The 26,107-nt window shown below is 38.8% G+C and overlaps 1 protein-coding gene across 3 annotated transcripts in view; it reads right to left on the reverse strand.

Moving 5' to 3' along the window:
* Positions 1-26,107, reverse strand: part of Grid2 (glutamate ionotropic receptor delta type subunit 2) — a 1,426,614-nt gene that overhangs the window by 285,411 nt on the left and 1,115,096 nt on the right. For all 3 annotated transcript variants that reach the window (XM_057772140.1, XM_057772147.1, XM_057772131.1), the window contains exon 12: positions 18,163-18,301. In XM_057772140.1, coding sequence (XP_057628123.1) covers positions 18,163-18,301 — 139 coding nt within the window. The remainder of the gene's footprint in view (positions 1-18,162; positions 18,302-26,107) is intronic.

Below are 26,107 nucleotides of genomic sequence, written 5' to 3' on the forward strand. Positions count from 1 at the left end.
TGGACAATCAATAGTAATTACTATTTTTTCATAGATTTTTTAAGGAGTTCAAAACAATATCCTCAAAATCTTTACGAGCAGGGATGTCAGTGAGAATTGAGGAGAAAGATGCTCTAAGAAATACCTGTAAGCTAAAGCAGGAGCCAATAGCACATGCCAATGAAGTATTCTGTCAGTTATATAGCAAGTCAAGATGTTACTGAATCTAAGCAAGAGTGGAGCTGGTGGCTCTTCACAATAGAACAGGAGACTACACTGACAACTGGAAGTTTCCCACTGCCAAAAGTTGTAGTCCCTCTGCACAGTGCAGTAGGCCTGGGGATTTCCCCAGAACACTCATCTATATTTTTAAACAATTATTCAGAGAAATTATATTCCATCTAAGTGATATTTTGCTTCTAATCAACTTCAACTAAGGTTGATGTAGCAGATCCATCCAGCAATTGAGAGGCCTTACGGGAAGCATGAGATTCAAATGTCTAAACTGCAAATGCGCCTCCAAACTAAATTGAACAGTAAAGCTAAAGAGCTGGCAGCATCTTCTCATGAATACCACAGTCTTCTTGGAAAAGAGCCCAAGCCAGCTGCTGCTGACAGCACTCCTCACCTTCCCTGTCCCTTGCCCCTTCCTGGATACCTGGCTCTCCTCCCACCTTATCCTTAGCATCAGTGCCTGAGAATGAGGACTCTGCTAGGAATATTTGCATGTGTGTAGGAGAGCAGGAAAGGTGATTAAAACAAATTGAGTGTGTTTAGACAACAAGACACAAGGAGAAATTAGGAGCATCCAAACTAATGGGGTCTAACAGCTCCTTGGTGCAGGAAGGAGAAAACACACAAAGGTCGCTGGCAAGGTGGAGAAGAGAAGCTGGGAAAGAAAGGCAGGACTTGAAATACGGCAGCAGAAAAAGAAGACAGAGGTGTGATTGGTGATGTCATTGTTATTTTCTTTCCCCTTTCTTGCTTTTCTTTCTTTTATTGGTACATATTTATTGTGCATAGTGCTACGTTACAGGCATCATGGTCTTTGACCACCTTCATCCACATTATTCTCCTTTCTTCATCCTTTCCCTCCATCTTTCAGTTGCCTTCATTTAACCACAATCTGCCCTCTGCCTTCATGTAAGTATGTTATAAATATATATGTATATGTATATATGTTATATATGTAAGTAATGTTATGTATCTATATGAAATTAAGATTCGATAAATGAAGAAAAAGAGGTCTTTGTCTTTGTGAATCTTGTGTTACATGAGATGATAATCCCAAGCTGCATATATTTTCCAGCACATGACATACCTCATGCTTCCTTACAATGGAATAGACTCCATATTCTATAACACATACACACATATACACACCACCAACAACAACTAAAACAAAAACAACAGATTATGTTTAAGGAACCGTGTGATGTATTCACTTAGAATCCTTTTGTTATAGCTTCTAGTGTGGTTTTACTTCTGTTTTGAAGACAGGGTTTCTCTGTGTAGCATTGGCTGTTCTGTTCTTCAAATAGTTCTGTAAATCAGGCTGGCCCCACACTTATAGAGTTCCACCTGCCTCTGCCTCCTGAATTAAAACTGTACACTACAACTGTCCAGTATATTTTTAGTTTTTGAGGAAATTCTATATTGCTGTCCATAGTGGCTAAACTACTTTATATCCACATAAGCAGTAACTCCATCTCTTCACTCCCTCATCAGAATTTGTTATTCACTTTTCATATGACAGTCCTGAGTGGTGAGAAAGAATCCCAATGTTATTTTGATTTTCATTTTTAAGACAAATAATATTTAAAATTTTAATGTATATTGGCTATTTATATTTCTTTTGAGATTTGCTAAACTATGAATGACCCTTAGAGCCCTATCAGTCAAAGGGGCAATCTTTTCTCAAACTTTCTTCAAGAATCACATGGATGTAGTTGTATGCATGAGTTCTGTTCTATTCTCGTCTACTCTGTTTTAATGACTTAGGTGTCTGTTTCCCCTCTGTGTCTTGAGGTTTTTGTCACTGTGGCTCCATGGTATAATTTAAAGTCAGTATTTATGCTTTACTATATTTTTAGCACTTGTGTTCGTCTTTTTCTTGAGTATGTTTGATTGCAACATACATATTTTGTAGTACTGGCATAATGTCAATGACTTCTTTACGTGTTGATCATAGCTTTACTGATTGATTGTAATAAACTGGCATGGCAGCCATTGTATTTCAGATGAGTTTGTCTTTGTTGCATTGATGCCTTTCTCAGTATTCATTCTTTGGGAGTTTATTTTCTTGTCTTAATCACTTATTGGCCCAAATGCCTTGTGTATCTACATGGCAATTTCTTTCCTTAGACTTTAGAAAATTTCCTCTAAGATTTTATTAAGTATATTTGCTGAACCTTTAGATTGATTTTTCTCCTCATTCTTCAAAGCCCATGATTGGCAGACTGAATCATTTAAGGGTATCCCATGGATCATGTATAATCTGTTAATTTATTACTTCATCTTTGCCATTTTCTGCATGTTCCCAAATCTACCTCATAGTCTACCTTTCATTTGATCTAGTCAATTGGTAAAGATTTCCATGGAGATTTTTTGCTGACTTCTTGTGCTTTTTATTTCCAATATTTCCATTTGAATTTTTCAGCATTTATGTCTTTATTAATTTCTTATTCCATAGCTTATATTGACAATTTTACATACTTCAGCTGTTATTATTTTCTTCAGGTACATCTGGAATTTATTCATGCCATCTCTTGGGCATATACCCAAAGGATGCTCAATTATACTACAAGGACATTTATTAAACTATATTCACAGCATTATTTGTAATAACCAGAACCTGGAAACACTCTAGATATCCATCAACCAAAGAATTGATAAAGAAAATGTGGTATATTTACACAATGGAGTACTACACAGTGGCAAAAAAAATAACATATTGAAATTAGCTTGGAAATGGATGGAATTAGGAAAAAATCATCCTGAGTGAGGTAACTCAGCCCCAGAAAGATGAACATAGTATGTACTCACTCATAAGTGGATACTAGCTGTAAAACAACAACAACAACAACAACAACAAAATAGCATGCCTATAGTCCATGACCCAAGAGAAGCTAAGTAACAAGGTGACCCCTAAAAGAAACATATATAAATTCCTCTGGAAAGGGAAATAGACACAATCTCCTGAAAAAAATTGGGAGCATAGGGGTAGAGGGAGAAGGGATGGTGGAAGGAGAGGAGGAGGGAACAAGAGGAAGGGGGAGGAGAACTTGAGGGAATGGGATACTTGAGATGGGGGAAGGAAAGAGACAGAGAGAAAGGAAAGATATTTTGATTGAAAGAGCCATTATGGGGATAGCAATAAATCTAGCACTAGACAAATTCCTAGGAATCTATAAGGATCACCCTAGTTTAGACCCTAAGCTATAGTGGAGAGGGTGTCCTAACTGACCTTGCCCTGATGACTATCTTAAATGTCACCATAAAACCTTCATCCAGCAACTGATGGAGACAGAGGCAGAGACTCACAGTGAAGCACTGGACCGAGCTCCCAAAGTTCAGTTGAAGAGTGGGAGGAGTGAGAATATGAGCAAAGAGTTCAAGACCATGAAGGGGTCACCCACTGAAACAACTTACGTGAGCTGATGGGAGCTCACCAACTCTGGTGGGACCGGGTAGGAACCAGCATGAAACCAAACTAGACCCTCTAAATGTGGGTTAAAGTTCTATGGATGGGCCAGACTTTGGGGCCACTGGCAGTGGCACCAGGATTTGTCCCTGCTGCGTGTACTGGCTTTTTGGAACCCATTCTCTTTGGATAGATACCTTGCTCAACCTGGATATATTGGAAAGGGTCTTGGTCCTTCTATGAAGCAATGTGCCTTGCCTTCTCTGGGGATTAGGGCCCTGAAATAAATTCATTTAATAAAATATATTTCAAACAAATACTGGTAGAAGTCTGAAAATTAGCATTCAACTTTAATAAATTTCAGAAGTAAAGGAACACAGTTAAGATGACGTGTACTAAGATATTAGGTAGTTAAGGCAGCAGTGGAGAGTAAAGTAGAAATATGCTGGTAATTAGTTTTAGAGAAACTGAATAAAACAGAAGAGGAAAATTAAGTAGACTGGGAAAACAATAAGGAAATAGGGAATCTATTAAACTATTTCAGTTAAAAATTGAATAAAAAGAAAAAGAAAAAGAAATCAGACAGATGTTTTGAAAACTTCCCAGAACTTGTGGCTAGGGTAGGGAGATTCCCCAACTTCAACTTGTCTTCTATAGAAAGCCAATAAGCTGGAAGAGGACAAGGTGGGATCAGATTCTCTAAACTGAAACTGGATAGTAACTAGGAGAAGTAGAAAAGAGAAGGGAAGAGATGTGAAGGTTTTATAACCTGTCCCTAGCATGCGATTAGGAACAGGTCCTATTTCAGTATGGCCACTCCAGTGGTTCAGAGTTGATTTCTTCAGTGCCATGTCTTAGAATATAGACTTGTATCAGTTACTCTAGGTTGTGACTTTTTTCTTCTAGTGACAACCTAGGACCCGGTATAATACCCACTGTATGGTAGGCTAGAGTTCCAGTTCTGAGTTATAGTCCCACTCTTCTTGATAATCTCTATCATTGCTATTCCACTAAATGCTCACAAAATATGTTGTACTCAAATATCACCTGCTTACAATGTGTTGCTCTGAGATACTCCTCAGCACAGGAGTTTAAACATTGTGTAAACTTGTGGGATGAGGATATTTTATCAGAATTTTCATAGGAAAGGAAGCTAGCAAGAAATTCAGAAAAGATAAGAATTTATATACTTGAGTATTTAAGAATTTTCTAGCATGGAGAGACAGAGATGGGAGAGGGATAAAAAGAAAGGGAGACGAAGGGGGTGAGAGAGATATTTGATCATATTAGGGACTACAAGGGCTCCTTGGGTCCCCTGGGAGTGATAAATAAAGTGGGAGACAGTCTTTAATTAAGTACTCAATGAAAGGAGCATTTGAAAGACCAAGATATACTACCTATATGACTTCTTTTTTTAGAAGATAAAATTCTATGACATCTAGATAGCTCTATGCTCGTAAGCTATCCATCACTGTAGTACTTAAATGCCGAGACAACTAAGGCATCTCAACTCCAAACAATAAGGACTTGGGAGATGAATGCCTTCCTGTGTATGCAGTGCCTATGAGGTCTGGGTCCAAGCCGAACAATTCTGCCCTGAGCTGAAACATTGAAGCAGAATGAATCAAGCCCAGCTTCTTTCAACCATCCTGATCGTGGCTGTTCCTAATAAAGTGTGCAATTCCCTGCTGAGATCTCTGAGACAGGCTGCTAAAGAACAATCGAAGAAAGAGTAGGGGAGACACTCAGCAAAGCAAGACAGTGCACCATGTGAGGGTTCCTCTCTTCTGTGAAATAACAGCATAAAGAAATGACTCTAATATTTCTTTTGTGTTTTATGTGGCTGATATTCACACAGTGGACTTCCAGAGTTTCAAGCCAGATTTAAGGAACCTTTCCTGGATGTTTATTGACTAAATATTATTTGTAACCACAATGCACTAGGTATTTAATGAGGTACTACATAAGGTCCTAGGCTGATACAAAAGTGATTAGAAACAGCCCTTGAGGAAATGCATTTTAATTAAAAATATAAAACAGCAGAACAGCGAGCCAGTCCAAGGCCAGCTAGAGTTCATAGTATGAGGTGGTAGAGTTACATGTAAGTGGTTTAAAACAGAAAGACACTAAATCTAATTGTAAACATGATGGCATCCACATAGAAGGAGCTATATTTGAGTTATTGATTATGACGGGGGTAAATAAAGATGAGTTATGAGAAAATGCTTGTTTAACAACAGCCTGACTCAGGGTTAGGGTTATTGCCAGTCACTGTCAGCAGCTTCCTTTGAATGCCGGTTAATCAGGCACTAAATTAAGACTATCAAATGAGTCATTGCTTTAATTCATATTTATGCTTAAATTACAGTGGGACTTGACTGACACAGCACATTTTTTTTAACTCTTTGAGAGGATTATAGGGTCAAGTGACAAGGCCCAGAGACATTACCTAGTGTAGGAGGGCTATACTACCAGCGATGGCAAATATGACAGAAACAATAACGTATCAGCAAAGGAACCAATGATTTCCTTGTGTATGGATAATCACGTTTGGTCACAAAGATTAATCATACTGTACAGTTACTAATGAATACAGTTGAACAAATATGATTTCCTGTAGCTCTGTTTATTTTGATGTTAAGTAATAAATGGCTCTTGGAAAAAATAATAAAGTAAAGGCAAATATGATGGTGCTGTAATGATGTCATGTGTGTCTATGTGTGTGTTACTGGGAAAGGAACCCAAGACCCTGGAAGGGCTAAGCAGGTGACCCACTACTGAGCTACAGTCTCAGCCCTTATCCCGTGTTGACACTAACAGTAATTTCATAACTCTTCAAGCACCATTGCCATTTTTAGCCTGGGGACCAGTAGAAAATCAAGCATTTTATTTTTAAAATGTTTTCATGCATGTTAGTGCTTTGCCTGTGTATGTCTATGTGTACCACATGTCTGCCTCACACCCATGGAGATCAGGAGGGGGAATCGGATTCTCTGAACTGGAATTGTGGATGGTTGTGAACTAATGTGGTGCTTGGAACTGAACCTGGTTTCTCTAGCAGAACAATAAGTGATCTTAACTACTAATCCATATATTTAGTCCCACATTGTTTTTTTTTTTTTTTTTTTTGCTCGCAGGTGTCCAGGGAGATGTCCCCAGATGGTACCTTGGGCAACTGAGGAGAGGCAACCTGAAATGACCCTATCCTATACTGATGAATATCTTACATATCACCTTAGACCCTTCATCTGGCGATGGATCGAGATAGAGACAGAGACTCAATTTGGAGCAACGGTCTGAGCTTTTAAGGTCCAAATGAGGAGCAGAAGGAGGGAGAACATGAGCAAGGAAGTCAGGACCACGAGGGGTGCATCCACCCACTGTGACAGTGGAACTGATCTATTGGGAGCCCACCAAGGCCAGCTGGACTGGGACTGAATAAGCATGGGTTGAAACTGGACTCTCTGAACATGGCGGACAATGAAGGCTGATGAGAAGCCAAGGACAGTGGCACTAGGTTTCGATCCTAATACATGAACTGGCTTTGTGGGAGCTTAGCCTGTTTGGATGCTCACCTTCCTGGACCTAGATAGAAGTGGGAGGACCTTGGTCTTCCCACAGGGCAGGGAATTTGGACTGCTCTTCAGTATGGAGAGGGAGGGGGAATGGAGTGGGGGGAGGAAAAGAGGAATGGAGATAGGGGGAGGGGAGTAGAGGGGAGGGGGCAATATTTGGAAGGAGGGGGAGGGAAATGGGAAACGGGGAGCAGGTGGAAATTTTAATTAAAAAATAATAAAAATAAATAAATAATAATAAAAAAGAAAACAAAATAAAAAAAAAGCCAAGCAAATCACACACAAAAAAAAACCAAAAAAAAACAAACAACAACAACAACAACAACAACAACAAAAAAAAACCCCAGCAACTACAGCAAAACAGAAATCATTAATATTTTCCTCTTTGGACTCCAAAGTGATCATCTCATTCTTTACCACATTCTGTCATTGAAGGAATAGGAGACTTAAACTTATGAGTTATCTTTTACAAGGGAAACCCATTTCCCATACTTTAGACCATAGCTAATATCAATTCAAAAGGACCCATGTTTTTCTCTCTCAGAGGGGGTTGCTCTATTTTCCTCTTCCCACCTCAGCCTAAAAAGAACCTCTGCTTTGAGGGAATGAAGATGTGCATAGTCTATGTTGGCCAATGGCATGGTGAACTGTGCAGAGTGAGAAGTGTCAACATTCACCATATAACTTCGGGAGGAGGTAATTTTATGAACACCAGTGCTTAAGACAGCATTGCATGAGAGTCTGTTCTCTTGGAGAATGAGAGTGGGAACTGCGCTAGAACCCAGCCTTACTTACAGGTGGAACTCTGCATCCAAGTAGTAGTATAGTGTTTATCACAAGGTAAGACATGAACTTTGAAATTATGTATAAGTTTTGGGAGAAAATCATACTGTTGTAACTTACTTGGCTTCTATTCTTTCCCAAGTTACTCTCATGATAGTATTAGGAGGCAGTAATTTATTACACCCACTAAAAACTTTTCATAATGCTTCTTGGCACTAGAAGGGAATAATTTTGAAGGAAATGAATGTTTAGTTACTTTGGAATGTAGAACTACACTTGAGGGAAGCATTATGTGAAATTACATTCTTTTCCCTACTAAATTTTACTTTTGAAGGAACCTCGAGGAATGCAGAATATAGAACCTTGGAATATAGTGGTGTCTGCTTCCACCGTTATAATAGTCTAGAAAGCAACTGGTTCTGGGAACTTAGTAATAACTAAGTAGCTAAGATGCACCCATAGACAGCCTCACATGACTTCAACAAAGCACTGGGTCAAGCAAATCAGGGAACCAGCATTGGATAAGGAACTAACTGTAGGGTCAAGACTGTGGATTAGTTTCAAGTTGACATGAGTTAGACCATCAGCTTCAATGCTTACTGGGTGGTCTTGAGCATTTTGCTTCTAAAACTCAGTTTCTTCATTTACAGAATGGAAATAATGGTAGTACTTACATTGTGACATGTACTTTGAGGAATAAATGAGATAATAACTGCAAAATACTTAATGTCTGTATCATAGTAAATCCACAATAAGTGTCAGACAATTTTTTACTACAATGACTATTATTGCATGTCAAATAAGATATTAATTGTTTATTGAAAATATTTCAAAACTAAGTAAATAATATGTTAAGCATATTTACATGTGCCATTTTAGTTAGGCATTATTAATTAGAAGTCTATTTTTAAAAGTTTGTACCCATGAAATACCACTAACATGACTGCCTAACCATGCCTTAACAAGGATGACACCAATGGACATGCTAACATGGATGAGTGCGGTGGAGGGCTCCCAAGGCCTCATAATATTGAGGAAGGGAGAAATAGTCCCTCTAGGAATGAGCACACCAGTTGATTAGCCAATGGCAAATAGTAACCTCCAAAACCACACAAACAAGTAACATTATACAAGCTGAGTAGGGCATATTTACATATTTATGAACACACACACATGGAAGGAAGCAAGTGATGGAGGAAAGTCACTGGTTAATTAAAAAAACTGCTTGGCCCTCATAGGTTAGAACATAGGTGGGTGGAGTAAACAGAACAGAATGCTGGGAGGAAGAGGAATTGAACTCAGATGCGGGGCAGCTCCTCTCAGAGGCAGACGTGATGAAGCAAGCCGCCAGGTCAGATATGCTGAATCTTTCCCGGTAAGACTGGTGCTACACAGATTATTAGAGATGGGTTGATCGGGATATGAGAATTAGCCAGTAAGGGCTAGAGCTAATGGGCTAAGCAGTGTTTAAAAGAATACAGTTTGCATGTTATTATTTCGGGGCATAAGCTAGCCAGGCAACCAGGACCAGCTCCACACTACAGAATGGCCTCCAACGTGTAGACAACTGAGTCCACAGAAAGCCTGAGAAAGCTTGGGAAAGAATAGAGTAAAGCATGTTTTCTTGGTAGCAGCAATTTCTTGGGTCTGCTCTGCTTGCTTGAGGCAAGCAAGGGCTCTCATCTAAGAGATGCTTCCTGACTCAGCTTTAGCTGCAAACCTTGCAGCTCTTTTAAGAGGTCCAGCCACGAAACACTTAAGCGGTGTTGATGAAAAGCTGAATGAATGCTTTTCAGTTTTCAGCCATAGCAGGAAAAACGTTGTGCTGTTTTAAAATGCTGGCTTTTCTGGTCTGTCCTGCCAGGGCAAATTCTGACTGTTTGAGGCAGGAGGGCCGACTACAAAGAGAGGACTTGAGTGTTGTCTGTGGATATAGTGTTGCAGCTTGCTTGCTGGCAGGGACCTTGAAATGCCATAGAGTTGTGGCAATAAAGATGGCTACAGCCGGTACCTCCGCCATGAGGCTGGAAAGCTAAGGAATGGGCTGAATCCAGTCATCAAAGCCACGGCTTTAATCCTACCTATATTTTTTGGTAAATTAAAGACTCATGTGGTCAGAAAAACAGAGAGATACAGTAAAGAGAGCGTCAAAAATAAAGAATACTTCTAAATGATTTACAGTGTGTTAAAAATATATGCAGGCTAAAAGTTAAAGTTCTTAAAAGTAAAAAAAAAGGAAGAAAGAGAGTACTTGGGTGTGGTAGTACACACTTTTAATCCCAACCTTTGGGAGGCAGAGGAAGATTGACCTCTGTGACTTCAATGCCTGGGAGGCAGAGACAGAGGGATCTCTGAGAGTTCAAGGACAGCCTGGTCTACAGACTTATTCCAGGACAAAGCTATACAGAGAATATAAAATAAAAGTAAAAATAAACGAAATAGAGGTTAAAATAAAGCTGCACAAAGATGGAAAATACACAGAAAATCTTGATACTGTATGCTATTATGCTCTCTTTGAATTGTTTGAATGCTGAGAAAAGAGCAACAGCTGCTAAAAGATATTTGTTTATAAATGCTGCTGAACTAATCCAACATAGATATTTTGAAAATACCTTGACTTCAGAATTTGGATCTAAGGATATGATACTTTGGAAAAGAGATTCTTCTTTTGTTTTCACAGGTGATGAGACACTGTGGATTTCTTCTATTCCAATATGGTATGATGGACCACGCCCTCCTGAAGGGTTGATGTGAACACCTTCAAAAAATTACTTTGCTCAACTGCTGACTAAGATGAACCTAGCAGACAGGTTATCCCATAAAAGACCTGAATAACAGCGCCCCATTCAGCAGGAAGCAGTTTGGAGAGAAATAACTACGTCCATATTCCCAAATATTGTTTATAAATGTTCTTTTACATTTAAAGGGGGATATGATAGAGGTAGGAATAATTTGAATTAGTATAGATTTTGCTTTATTGATAGAGATTTAAGGTCAATTTTGTTATATGTATATGTATTTCTAATCTTGATCAAGGTATTGTGATTGTGTAGTTCATTTAAAAATGTAACGTATATAGGTTGTTAATAGGTAATCATTAATAATAGTCAAGTTTGTAGCCATGTTAGATTTTCTAGATGTACATAGATATATTTTAAATAGGCATTCTTCATATCTTTCAAAGATTATAGAATATGGCATTTTAAGTGTTTTAATAACTTAGGACTTTTCATGACAATGAGACATGTCTGCTCCTGGCAGCACCAATCTACTTCAAGAAGAAAGAAGATGGGCATTGAAGAAGCTCCTTATGGAGTTTGATAGCCATTTGGGCAAGAAACTGCTCTTGCCTGGACTATTGTATAAACTGGCCATAGAGAACCCGCAGAGAGAGGACTAATGAACTTGCCTAAAGGTGAGATGATCTTTCAGGGTTCCTAATTCATGAAGGAGTCTGAGAGACATTCTGCAGGACACAGCAGATAGTGACTGAACTGCCTTTGAAATTTCCTGCTTCATGGAAATGTCTCTGGATACTATGGATCTGTAGGCCGAAGATGGATGCCCCAATGGTACAGAGGAACTTTGGGTGACTGTCCAGACAGCGAGATGTCTCTGTTATTTCTAGAGTTTGGAAGTTGCTTATTTTTTGTTTGCTTGGGTAATATTGTATCCTTCTCGAGTCTTCGATGGAGTTGAAGAATAGATAGTTATAGTTTTCCTTAGCTATGATAAAGACAAAATAGATGTAAATATTGTAATTTTTACTTGATAACTGTTTTGTTATATGTAATTTTGCTATGTTAAAGTTAAAGCCTTCCTTTTTTTTTGTTTAAACAGAAAAAGGGGAAATGATGGAGGAAAGTCATTGGTTAATTAAAAAAGAAACTGCTTGGCCCTCATAGGTTAGAACATAGGTGGGTGGAGTAAACAGAACAGAATGCTGGGAGGAAGAGGAAGTGAACTCAGATGCAGGGCAGCTCCTCTCAGAGGCAGACGTGATGAAGCAAGCAGCCAGGTCATACATGCTGAATCTTTCCCGGTAAGACTGGTGCTACACAGGTTATTAGAGATGGGTTGATCAGGATATGAGAATTAGCTAGTAAGGGCTAGAGCTAATGGGCCAAGCAGTGTTTAAAAGAATACAGTTTGTGTGTTGTTATTTCGGGGCATGTGCTAGCCAGGCGACTGGGAGCTGAGTGGCAGGAACGCAGCCCGCAGCTCCCCACAACTAGCAAGGGAGTTCTTGGAAGGGTTTGGAGGAAAGAAAGGGAAGTGATAAATGATGTATTGTACTCTCCAAAAATAAAAACATTATTGTTAAAAATGTATTTTAAAAGGTTTACTCCAATTTGCTCTGGAAAGCCATTTGTCTTGCTATCTGCTACCACATTGATCACACTACAAGTCATTAAGCTAAGTGAAATGAGCTAAGTGCAGAAAGATAATTACTGTAGTAGAAAGTTACATCCAGAGAAGCAAAGATGGGAACAATGGTGAAAGGCCTGTGGGGAGGTAGAAAGAAGGAGACAGTTGTCCAAGGTGCAAAGCCAGCTACTAAATGAACACACTTGGGAATACTTAATCAACAGTATGGGCAGTATTAGGTGTGTTATATACATATACATATCAAACTATCTCATTTTATGTTTTAAATATGTTCAATCTTTATCTGGCCGGATATGCCAAAATGTCTTTCTCAGAAGAGCATAGGGCAATCATAGGTAAAATTAACTCATGTTGTCATGTATGTTAACAAAATTGGTTAAACTCAAAGTCATTGCTACTGCTCCAGGCCAGTTGAGGGTTGTTTTTTGATGGAGGTGGGTCTTGTATTTGTCTGTTGCTTTCATTGGTTAATTAATGAAGAAAACTGCTTGCCCTTGATAGGACAGAAAATTAGGTAGGCGGAGTAGACTGAACAGAATGCTGGGAGAAAGAAGCCGAGTCAGGCAGTCGCCATGATTCTCCCACTCCAGACAGATGCAGGTTAAGATCTTTCCTGGTAAGCCAGCTCATGGTGCTACACAGAATATTAGAAATGGGTTAGATCAATATGTAAGATCTCGCCAATAAGAGGTTAAAACTAATGGGCCAGGCAGTGTTTAAAAGAATACAGTTTCTGTGTAATTATTTCCGGTAAAGTGAGCCGGGTGGCAGGAAGCAGCCTGCTCAGAACAGAGTGGCGCTCAACGTGATTAACTAATGCCACGTAAAACCTGAGAGGGCTTAAAAAGGAGAGAGGGAGAATTTAAGACAGCTTTTTGCTGTTTGTGGGTTGCCTGCCGCAAAGAAATTGTCCTGACTCAGCAGCAGGAAAAAACTGTTTTAAAATGCCGGCTTTCTGGGCTGTGCCGCCATTGCAATCTCTGTCTGGCTTCTGCGGGGGACAGAGCTTTTGAATGGAGCATTTGGAGTAAAGTGCTACAATTTGTTTGATAGCACTAGACTTGCTGTGTGCCTAAAAGGAAGTCATTGCGTGCTGCAGTTCAGAGGCACAAGCAGCTCCACCACGCTACTGATGCAATGTGCAAGAATCAGAGGCACAAGCAGCTCCGCCATGTTGGACTGGGCGGGGCAAGCAGGCAGTACCTGTTTTTGACCTAGGAATATCACAGCTTAGATTCTTAAGCACTTAATGATTTAAAAGCGCAAAACAAAGAGCTCCTGGATAGTAAACAATTACAGATTCACAATAGGACAGATTCAGACCTGTAAATGGATCACAAAGTTGGATGAGTGTATGTAGGCTTGAGAGAGAGAAGAAAAAGAATAATACTAATAAATTTAATGCCTTTAAAAAAAAGGTAAAGTCTTTAAAGAGACAGAATAAAGTAAAGTGATAGAGTAAAAATAAGTCACATAAAAATGGAAAATTTACAGAGTCTGAATTCTTTGTATTATTGTGTTTTCTTTAAAATTTTTGACCGTGAAGGAGCTAAGTACAGAGAGACATTTCATTACATGGGCTGCCAAGCTAAACCAGAATGGATATCATAAGGGTATTATGATTTCAGAATTTGGGTCTAAGGATATGATGCTTTGGAAAGGAGTTTCTTCTTTTGTTTTCACAGAGAATGAGACCCTGTGGATTATTTTTATCCCAATATGGTATGATAGACCACGTCCTCCTGAAAGGTTGCTGTGAACACCTTCAAAAATTACTTACTCATCTGCCGACTGAGATGAACCTGGCACACAGGTTATACCATGAAAGACCTGAATAACAGTGCCCCCATCGAGCAGGAAGCAGTTTGGAGAGAATAAACTGTGCCCATGTTCCCAAATATTGTTTATAAATGTTCTTTTATATTTAAAGGGGGATATGATATAGATATGAATAATTTGCATTAGTATGGATTTTAAGGTCAATTTTGTTATATGTATATATATATATTTCTGATATTGATTAAAGTATTGTGATTGTATAGTTCATTTAAAAATGTAATATATATATATATATATTTTGTTAATGGATAATCATCAATAATACTCAAGCTTGTAGTCATGTTAGTTAGATTTTCTATATATAGAGATATATATTTCAGTTAGATAGGCATTCTTCATATCTTTCAAAGGCTAAAGAATATGGCATTTTAAATATTTTAATAACTTAGGACTTTTCATGAAAATGAGACACGTCTGCTCCTGGCAGCACCAATCTACTTCAAGAGGAAGATGGGCATCGAAGAGGCTCCTTATGGAGTTTGATAGCCATTTGGGCAAGAAACTGCTCTTGCCTGGACTGATACATAAACTGGACACAAAGAACCCGCAGAGAGAGGACTGCTGAACTTGCCAATATGTGAGATGATCTTTCGGAGTTCCTGACTCATGAAAGAGTCTGCGAGACATTCTGCAGGACACAGCAGAAAATGACTGAAGTGTCTTTGGAATTTCCTGCTTCATGAAAATGTCTGCTGGATACTATGGGCCTGAAGGCTGAAGATGGATGCCCCAACGGTACAAAAGAACTTTCACTATCCTGAGTGAGGTAAGCCAGACCCAAAAAGAGGAACATGGGATGTACTCACTCATATTTGGTTTCTAGCCATAAATAAAGGACATTGAGACTATAATTCGTGATTCTAGAGAAGCTAAATAAGAAGGTGAATCCAAAGAAAAACATATAAGCATCCTCCTGAATATTAACCTTCATCAGGCGATGAAAGAAGACAGACAGAGACCAACATTGGAGCACTGGACTGAAGTCTCACGATCCAAAGGAGGAGCAGAAGGAGAGTGAGCACGAGCAAGGAACTCAGGACTGCGAGGGGTGCACCCACACACTGAGGCAATGGGGATGTTCTATCGGGAACTCACCAAGGCCAGCTGGCCGGGGTCTGAAAAAGCATGGGACAAATCCGGTCTCGCTGAACATAATGGACAATGAGGACTACTGAGAACTGAAGAACAATGGCAATGGGTTCTTGATCCTATTGCACGTAATGGCTTTGTGGGAGCCCAGGTAGTTTGGATGCTCACCTTAATAGACCTGGATGGAGGTGGGTGGTCCTTGGACCTCCCACAGGACAGAGAATCCTGCTTGCTCTTTGGGCTGAGGAGGAAGGAAGACTTGATTGGGGGAGGGGGAGGGAATGGGAGGTGGTGGCGGGGAAGAGGCAGAAATCTTTAATAATTAAATAAATTAATTAATAAAAAAAAGTGAAAAAAAAGAAAAAAAAATGTCTGCTGGATACTATGGGCCTGAAGGCTGAAGATGGATGCCCCAACGGTACAAAAGAACTTTTGGTGACTGTCCAGGCAGCAAGATGTCTCTGTCATTTCAAGAGTTTGAAGTTTCTTATTTCTTGTTTACTTAAGTAATATTATATCCTTCTGGAGTCTTTGATGGAGTTGAAGAATGGTTAGTTATAGTTTTTCTCAGTTATGATAATGGATAAAATAGATATAAATACTGCAACTGTAATTATTTCTTGATAACTGTTTTGTTTTATGTAATCTTTCTATGTTAAAGTGAAAGCCTCTTTTGTTTAAACAGAAAAAGGGGAAATGATGGACGTGGGTCTTGTATTTATCTGTTGCTTTCATTGGTTAATTAATAAAGAAAACTGCTTTCCCCTGATAGGATAGAAAATTAGGTAGGCGGAGTAGACTGAACAGAATGCTGGGAGAAAGAAGCCGAGTCAGGCAGTCGCCATGATTCTCCCACTCCAGACAGATGCAGGTTAAGATCTTTCCTGGTAAGCCAGCTCATGGTGCTACACAGAATATTAGAAATGGGTTAGATCAATATGTAAGAGCTAGCCAATAAGAGGTTAAAACTAATGGGCCAGGCAGTGTTTAAAAGAATAAAGTTTCCGTGTAATTATTTCGGGTAAAGTGAGCCAGGGGGCGGGAAGCAGCCTCCTCACAACAGTTTTTCGAGACAGGGTTTCTCTGGAGCTTAAGGATTTATTCTTAAGGCTGACACTTGATTTTCTAAACACAGATGGCACATGGTGGTTTGGGTGCAGGGAATGAGAACTGTGCAGTGCCCTGGCATACAGGCTCAGGTGCCGGGCACGCTGAAGATCTGCACATTGCCCAGACACTAACTGCATGAAGGTAAAAGTTGCTTAGCATCTAATCTTCAGTCTTTCTGTTTGTAAAGTGTGGCATGGAGTTTACAAGATGGTGATGAGCATTAGATGAGCCAATCAGCATATAATAGCACAAATCCTGGCATCTGATAACTAATCAGTAAATGATGGTTATTATTTTTATGATGTTACTAATTTCATCAATTTTCTTCCTAGGGTATTGCAATCATTTTCATTATTACTCAATCTCCCATATTTTACTCAGCATCGTTTATAATTTGTTTTACCCATAGAGCTGGCTATAAGAGGAATAAATTGGGAGAGGAAGAAAGATCTATATTAAAGCAAAAATTATAAAACACTTTGAGGAGCATGATTTGATGGGTGAATCTAGAAGTATCATTTTCATAAATTGATAAAAGAATTGACTGCTTGTGAATATTACTAGTTGACTTTTGTGGTTTTCAATTTCAGATTGTAGATTGAAGAAAAGCAATGAACTTCTATAAATAATTAACTCTTGATTTGGCATTATATTATAATGACTTCCTGGCCACTAATGAAGCTCATTTACATACATTTAAAAGGAAAAAAAGCTTGTGATTTTTCTTTAAGGGGAAGTTGACTCTGGGAAATTCTATATTGCCAGTAGGACTCATTTTCAATTCATAAGTTTGGGGGTATGAGTGTTGACCTTTAATTAAAATCATTTTGTTTGTGGCTAAATAGATAATTTCAGGGGACTGTTTCTTAACATAGTACATAGGCTATTGTATCCACTCAGGGCAGAAACTGTATGATGCTGCAGTTCCTGTAATGTGAAACCATGAAGGCAGAAAATGCCTCAGGGTCAGGGCTCATGGGAAAGTCCCTTATGACCTGAAGCAAAGACCTCTGTATGTGAAGAAATGAGTGTGTCATGATGAACAACCATTTTGCACCATTGTTATTGATGTTGCAGAAAGAGCAGAGATGATGACCACATGCAGACAGGTAGATTGTGGTCACTAGCATGCTAATTTCTGTCTGTTATCTGCTCTTTTCTCTTACCCTCTCTTTTCTGTTCTCAGAGTCTCCCTTCTCTCTTCATGCCCTCACTGATATGTTCATTTAGCCCTTTATCACCCAAAATGGGCCAGATTCATTAGAAAGACATTTTATTTCATAAGATTTTTATACATTGTCTATCTTAATTTTTCTCTAATGTAGTTATTGCTTTTTAAATATTTTTATTATGTGTGTATTCCGAGAGTGTATGAGAGTATGTATACTCTGCATGTGCAATGATGGCAGTGTCTAGTATTGGTGTCTGGTATTGGTTCCCTGAAAACTGGAATCACAGATGGTTTTGAGCCATTTCTCCTGCTACGACTTAGTTTTTCTCTGTGAAGGTTAAAGCTTTGATGACACATTATCCTTCTAGGAAAATATGGAAAGCAATATTTAAGTTATGATGAAAGTTTTATAAAATAAATTATTTAGGATTCATACTCTGAGATCACAGAACTAAGCCTTTACTCAGAAGGAGAGTGAAAATTTCTTACCAGTTGGTACACCACATTTATGCTCAGAGGGCTTTCCCTATGACACTCTCAGCATTTGTCACATTTGATGACTACTGAAATCTTTGCCTACTTACTGGATGGAGCTCTCAATGCGGGTGATGGTGAGGAAAGCAGCAAGGTTTGCTGTGTATGATGAGATGACAATCAGAGCAAATAACCACCATGCCCCCATCATCATTCGAGTTGCCAGAGTTGTGTATGGGACTTCCCCACCTGTGGAAAGAGGAGAGACGACAGCAACATCAATAAGCTTGAACTGAGAAATTGAGGTCATACACACTCAGTGTCAACACTGGCAAAAGGTTTCCTGTCCCTATCTTAACTGGCCACCCATTGGTTTGTCCTTGGGTGAAACCTTCAGAATGCTTACATTCCTTCTATACCTTAGCAAGACTGAGTATCATCAACATTTGGTGAAGTAACACTATTTTATCTAGTCATGAAATGACTATTAGCTTGCACAGAATGGATTGCTGTGGCAGCCATGGCCAGTGGCTGTGACAGTTTTCATGGCTAGTTTTATGTCAACTTGACACAAACTAGAACTATCAGAGAAAGAAGCCTCAATTGAGAAAATGCTTCCATGAGAACTGGCTATAGACAAGCCTGTATGGTTTAATTAGTGATTGATGAGGAAAGGCCCAACCCCTTGTGGGTGGGCTGCCACCGGGTTAGTGGTCCTGTATTCGATAAGAAAGCAGGCTGAGAAAGCAATGGATAGAAAGTCAGTGAACTGCAAATCGCTATTGCCTTTATATCATCTCTTGCTTCCAAGTTCCTGCCCTGCTTAAGTTTCTGTTCTGGCTTCCTTTAGTGATAAACTACAGCGTTGAATGTAAGCCAAATAAACCCTCTTCTCCCCAACTTGCCTTTTGGTTATGCTGTTTCATTACAACAATAAAAACTTAATTAAAGCCGGGAGGTGGTGGCACATGCCTTTAATCCTAGCACTCGGGAGGCAGAGGCAGGTGGATCTCTGTGAGTTTGAGGCCAGCCTGGTCTACAAGAGCTAGTTCCAGGACAGGCTTCAAAGCTACAGAGAAACCCAGTCTCAAAAATAAAACAAACAAAAGCCTATTTAAGTCAACACTGAAGTAAAAATAATACAATGAAAAGCTACAAAGAAAATGGGACTATTACTATGTCTTAGGTAGAAGTGGGGGGATCACCAGGACCCCTGATTCTACCCACTAATACTTCCACTCCAGATTTTTGAGACGTATTAGAGAATATAGAAAGGGGGATATTGACTAAGGGAGGAGAGGCTTGTAGGCGTTGCCACTCACTTTGAGGTGGGACTTTTGAGTCACACATACTATCTACAAATAATCCTAACACATATTCCTAAAAGTAGATTCAACAAACTCTTTGGTTCACTAACACTTGGATGAAATCCTTTCTTTGGTCTCTTGGTGCCCTGTCTGGGGCTAATAACTATTTCTTTACATCTAATCAGGAAACACAACATTCTACATGGATAGCATTCAAATTTATATTCAGGTCCTTCTCTTTGTAGAACTAATGACAAAAGCCTATATTCACCAAGAATCTAAAGGGGATCTTAAATTCAACACATTGTTCTAACATCCTAATTACCTCCCCACCTACCTACTTTACGTTATGTCAGAAATGGAGTGTTTCTATTATGTCATTTCTTAGAACACAATCTTAAATGCCCCATCTTTCAGTAGGCAACAAATGCTGCCACATTTTCTGTCAAATTATATTCCCAATTTTCCCTCAACAATTCCTACAGTGATATCAAAATCTAAGTCAGCAGCTTTTGATTGTGCCAAGATTTAACCATAATTATAAATTTTCACATGCAGGACCCACAGGAAAATGACTACTGAACTTTCCAAAAACAAGGTGAGATAGTTCTTTAGGACTTCATGAAAGAGTTTCTTGCTTCATTAAAGAGTTTGCAATATTCTGCAGGACACAAAAATAAGCGACTGATGAATTTTGCCAAAATAGGTGGGACAGTCTTTCAAATTTTCTGCTTCATGGAAGAGTCTGCCAGACATTCTGTGGGACATAGAAGAAAATGACTGACAAACTTCCAATATAGGCAGGACATTTTCAAATTTCCTGCATCACTGAGAATCTTGCCAGACATTCTAGGTCTTTAGGCTGAAGATAAATGCCCCAATGTTATAGAAAAACTTTTGGTGACTATCCAGACAGTCAGATATTTCTGTCATTTCTAGAATATTTTAAATTGCTCACATTGTGCTTTCTGTTCATTTAGGTAATATTACCCTTCTGGGGTCTTTGATACAGTTGAAGACTAGATAGTTATAATTATAGTTTTCCTTAGTTATGATAAAAGATAAATTAGACATGAAACTTTAGACTGACAAAGATAGATACAATTGATGATAGATTTTTTTTAAATTTTGTCAAGCACAAATAAACTAAATATTGCAACTGTAATCTTGTTTGATACCTGTTTTGTTATAGGTAATTGTACTATGTTAAAGTTAAAACCTTCCTTTTTAATTATACAAAAAAGGGGAGATCATGTAGGGTACCCTTCTGTATGCTGTGAATATGTTTTATTACTATTGGTTAATAAAGAAGCTGATTTGGCTAATAGTCAGGCAGAATATAGAGAGATGGGCAATCAAAGCAAAAATCCAGAGAAAAAGAAGGCAGAGTAGAAGGAGATGTCAGTAGCCACATGAGAGGCAAGATGTGAGGTAACAAGCCTCAAGCCTTGTGCAAAACATAAACAAATAGAAGTGGGTTAATTGAAGTTGTAAGAGCTAGTTAATAATAAGCCTGAGCTAATAGGCCAAATGGTTTGTAACTAATATTAAGTCTCAAAGTGGTTATTTGGGAACTGACAGGTAGGAGAGGAGCCTCTATTTACAACCCTTCACACTTCTGAGTCTGAGTATTTTGTTATCATGGCCCTCTCAAATTAATACATACTGAATATTGAACATTAATAGACTTTATAAAATGAAATTAGGACTATATTCACAGTGCAAATAAATTAGAGGAGCAATATTTTTCCTGCTAGGTATATAATATGTGAGTATATTAACATTATTCAATTGATTATGCCAGGTATAGTTTCACTCTGACCACTAGTTCTCATATGTAATACCTATATATTTCATGAAGTGTAAACATGCCTTTTGGTTATTTTCTAAACTATCAGTTCAGGCCATATTTTTATACATGGTACACAATTATTTTTTTTCAAAAGCAGTTTAGATGCATTTTAGATCTTTCTTTAAAACAACGGGCATTTTCACTCAGTTTTTAAAAGATGATAGCTAAAGAATATTCAGTTTTAAATTCCCATGAGGGTTTTTTTTTTAGTAAAACACCTAAAATTCAAGATTAATAATAAAATGGGATTATCAAAGTCTCCAAGATATATGCAAAATGTAGAAAAATATATGTATGACCAAAAAGGCTATTTATAGTTTTTTTCCATGAAGATCTTACCCTTGAGAAGACTTGCTTTTGACCACATGGAAGATCGAATTGATGAGTTTTTTTAATCATATAATTTACAAATTTAATAGCTCAAATACTCTTGCAGAACCCAAATACAATGTCATTATATTTGATATCTACACTTAGAAGTTAGATAATAAAATTAACAGAAATCCTCAGGAGACAGAAGCTGATTTTGAGGCTAGCCTGGCCTTATATAGTGAGTCCCAGGACAGTCTGAGCTACACAGAGAAACTTTGTCATGAAAATCCTAAAAGAAGAAGAAGGGGGAGGAAGAGGAGGAGAAGGAGGAGCTTGTCTTCCTGTTTGGGTAATGTTGGACTAGATAAGTCATAACAGCCCTGAAGTCTTAATTTCTTCTCTTATTTCACTGTTTAACATTTTGGAAAACCAAGTAAGTCAGAGATTGAAGGAGTGCTTATCAATGTACTCACAATCAGGAAGCAGAGAGACATGAATGCAAACTACTGCTTAGCTTTATATTGCTACAGGACATTTCAGCCAGGGAATGGGACACACAAACACACAGCACAGTAAGTGGGCCTTCCCACTTTTGTTAATGCAGTCTAGATAAGCCTGTTCAGACATGTTGAGAGGCTTATCTTCTGAGTGATTATGTCATATTGACAATTAACACTAACCATCTAATTCTATGCATGGTCAACTAGACACCTAACAATGCTACTTGTAATTCAGTTGACTTATGACTACGTTATAATATAAATTTATTCAACTCAACTTTAAGTTACTACAGTCTTTAATTATTCTTAGAAACATTATTAAATTATTAACTGAGTGCCTATAGGATTAAAAACAAATTATATATGCTTAACATATAATGGCATAGAATAAACCATTCATGGTCCAAAAGAGAAGAATTGGGGAATATCAATGAATGATCAGAAAAAATCAAGTACAAAATCCATCAGAAAAATTATCAAATTCTGTCACTCCATGGCTGGCATCTGGGACTTATAATAAAACTTGCTATGTTCCAAAGGACTGAGATAGCTTTAGGCCCCAGCACAGCCACCTGCAACACACAAACCCATCTCACAGGTTGGATCCATTCTATGTCCACAGTTATCCTTGATGGCCATTCTGTAATCCAAGCATGTAAACGTCCCTTCACAATGTCGCATAATGGCCTGGCAGAGATTCTGACCCAGAGACAAATTGCCTGCCATCATTTGCTCTCTGATATTGCTGAACAAGCCTCAATGACACCCTCTATCTTGCATCTTTTGTGTCTACAAAACCAGGAGCATGATCTTTATGGCCTCCACCAGGAGTCCTGATGCCATATGGATAGAGCCTGACCGCTGGGACCAGAGTTGCATCAAATCCTGTGTGATGATCCTAGGGAATAACTATCCTAGAAAATTGTCTTTGAGGAGTAGAGGACTCAGCAGCTTTCTCTTTACTGGTCTCTGATGAGTGGTGTCTTGTCCTGATGGCAATTATCCTATTGTCTCTGGATGCTATTTGTCTGTAATTGTTATGAGCAATTGTTATGAACTATTGCAGACCATTATGTAATTTAGCTTATAGCAATAAATAATTCATATGTCAACCCACCAGAGGACATATTCCCTGATGGGGAACTTGGTCAGTAAGGCTTGAGGACCACTGACTCTGAAAACTGGAGCTTTCATCTGTAATTTCCCTTGTGCCTTAACAACTGTGATATCTCCTCATTACCATGCATTTTCATATGATGTGTATATACAATCTCATGATTGCATCTCAGTCTTATGGATATATATATTTGTGGGTGGACAGGAAGATGACTTTTCATTTGGCTGTATAATTTTGATATATAGAATATATATTAATACATGCTTCATAACTAGATCTATTTGCTCCATGAGCACTGTAGACACTGAAAAGCCTGCTTTGTTCCTTTTGGCTCAGACTAACTGTACACAATTAGCTCACTTTCACCTTAAAACAAGTTCAAACTAGACTAAAGACTTTTTGTAAATAGCTCATAAGTTTAAAGCCTTATAGTTATGCACAAGGTCAGAGCTGGAGATAGCCAACCAAGGTTACTACACAAAGTACACTTAGAAAAGAACCCCAACTCTTTGCTTGGCAGTCTGTTGCCAAAAGACCTATGTCTCAAAAATAATCTCACTGGGTCCTCTATCCCTGCCCCCTTGTCACAGTCTCAGCCCTGTAACCTTGGACCCCTGTACTGCCATGGTAATGGTTCAGCTCCTAATTCCTTACTCTAGGAATGTGCTTATGACCAATGAGAGTTAACCCCTGCAATTTTTTATAGCTTCGTGACTATAAGGAGAGTTTTTAGAATAGAAGGAAAGAAGCTAGGAGAAGAGACTAGGAGAATTAGCAGTAAGACAGGAGAATTAGAATTGAGACAGAAAATTAAGGAGACTGAATCGAAAATTACGTAGAGAGAGATTCATTTGTCCTCAGACATCTCAAATCTTTCCTTGACTGTTGCTTTCTCTCTAAACCCTGAGAAGGCCTTTGGGCTGGACCCCAAAGGTTCTCATTATGCAATGTTGCTAAAATTTTTAAACAATTACAGCTGCTTTGTTGCTGCATCTTCCTTGTATAAAACGGTATGCTTCCTCATACATCTACCTCTGCCAAACATATTAGTCCATTATCTTTTTTTTTTCTTGCTGATTTTTTTTATTAATTAATTAATTTAATTATTAAAGATTTCTGCCTCTTCCCCGCCACCACCTCCCATTCCCTCCCCCTCCCCCAATCAAGTCTTCCTTCCTCCTCAGCCCAAAGAGCAAGCAGGTTTCTCTGCCCTGTGGGAGGTCCAAGGACCACCCACCTCCATCCAGGTCTATTAAGGTGAGCATCCAAACTACCTGGGCTCCCACAAAGCCATTACGTGCAATAGGATCAAGAACCCATTGCCATTGTTCTTCAGTTCTCAGTAGTCCTCATTGTCCATTATGTTCAGCGAGACCGGTTTTGTCCCATGCTTTTTCAGACCCCGGCCAGCTGGCCTTGGTGAGTTCCCGATAGAACATCCCCATTGCCTCAGTGTGTGGGTGCACCCCTCGCCGTCCTGAGTTCCTTGCTCGTGCTCACTCTCCTTCTGCTCCTCCTTTGGATCGTGAGACTTCAGTCCAGTGCTCCAATGTTGGTCTCTGTCTCTGTCTTCTTTCATCGCCTGATGAAGGTTAATATTCAGGGGGATGCTTATATGTTTTTCTTTGGGTTCACCTTCTTATTTAGCTTCTCTAGAGTCACGAATTATAGTCTCAATGTCCTTTATTTATGGCTAGAAACCAAATATGAGTGAGTACATCCCATGTTCCTCTTTTTGGGTCTGGCTTACCTCACTCAGGATAGTGTTTTCAATTTCCGTCCATTTGTATGCAAAATTCAAGAAGTCATTGTTTTTTACTGCTGAGTAGTACTCTAATATGTATATATTCCATACTTTCTTCATCCATTCTTCCATTGAAGGACATCTAGGTTGTTTCCAGGTTCTGGCAATTACAAACAATGCTGCTATGAACATAGTTGAGCATATACTTTTGTTGTATGTTTGGGCATCTCTTGGGTATATTCCCAATAGTGGTATTGCTGGGTCAAGAGGTACGTTGAACCCGACTTTCCTGAGAAACCGCCACACTGCTTTCCAAAGTGGTTGCACAAGTTTGCATTCCCACCAGCAATGGATGAGAGTGCCCCTTTCTCCACAACCTCTCCAGCAGAGGCTATCATTGGTGTTTTTGATTTTAGCCATTCTGACCGGTGTAAGATGGTATCTTAATGTTGTCTTGATTTGCATTTCCCTGATTGCTAAGGAAGTTGAGCATGATCTTAAGTGACTTTTGGCCATTTGAACTTCTTCTGTTGAAAAGTCTCTGTTCAGCTCAGTGCCCCATTTTATAATTGGATTGATTAACCTTTTACGGTCTAATTTCTTGAGTTCTTTGTATATTTTGGATATCAGACCTTTGTCAGTTGCGGGGTTGGTGAAGATCTTCTCCCAGTCAGTGGGTTGCCTTTCTGTCTTAGTGACAGTGTCCTTTGCTTTACAGAAGCTTCTCAGTCTCAGGAGGTCCCATTTATTCAATGATGTCCTTAGTGTTTGTGCTGCTGGGGTTGTACGTAGGAAGTGTTCTCCTGTGCCCATGTGTTGTAGAGTACTTCCCACTTTCTCTTCTATCAGATTCAGTGTGTTTGGACTGATATTGAGGTCTTTAATCCATTTGGACTTGAGTTTTGTGCATGGTGATATATATGGATCTATTTTCATTCTTCTACAGATTGACTTCCAGTTTTGCCAGCACAATTTGTTGAAGATGCTCTCTTTTTTCCATTGTATACTTTTAGCTCCTTTATCGAAAATCAGGTGTTCATAGGTTTGTGGGCTAAAGTCAGGGTCTTCTATTCTATTCCATTGGTCGACTTCTCTGTTTTTATGCCAGTACCAAGCCGTTTTCAGTACTGTAGCTCTGTAATAGAGTTTGAAGTCAGGGATGGTAATGCCTCCAGACAATCCTTTATTGTATAAGATTGTTTTGGCTATCCTGGGTTTTTTGT

The sequence above is a fragment of the Chionomys nivalis genome, chromosome 1 (assembly GCF_950005125.1).
Source record: "Chionomys nivalis chromosome 1, mChiNiv1.1, whole genome shotgun sequence".
Taxonomy (NCBI): Eukaryota; Metazoa; Chordata; class Mammalia; order Rodentia; family Cricetidae; genus Chionomys; species Chionomys nivalis.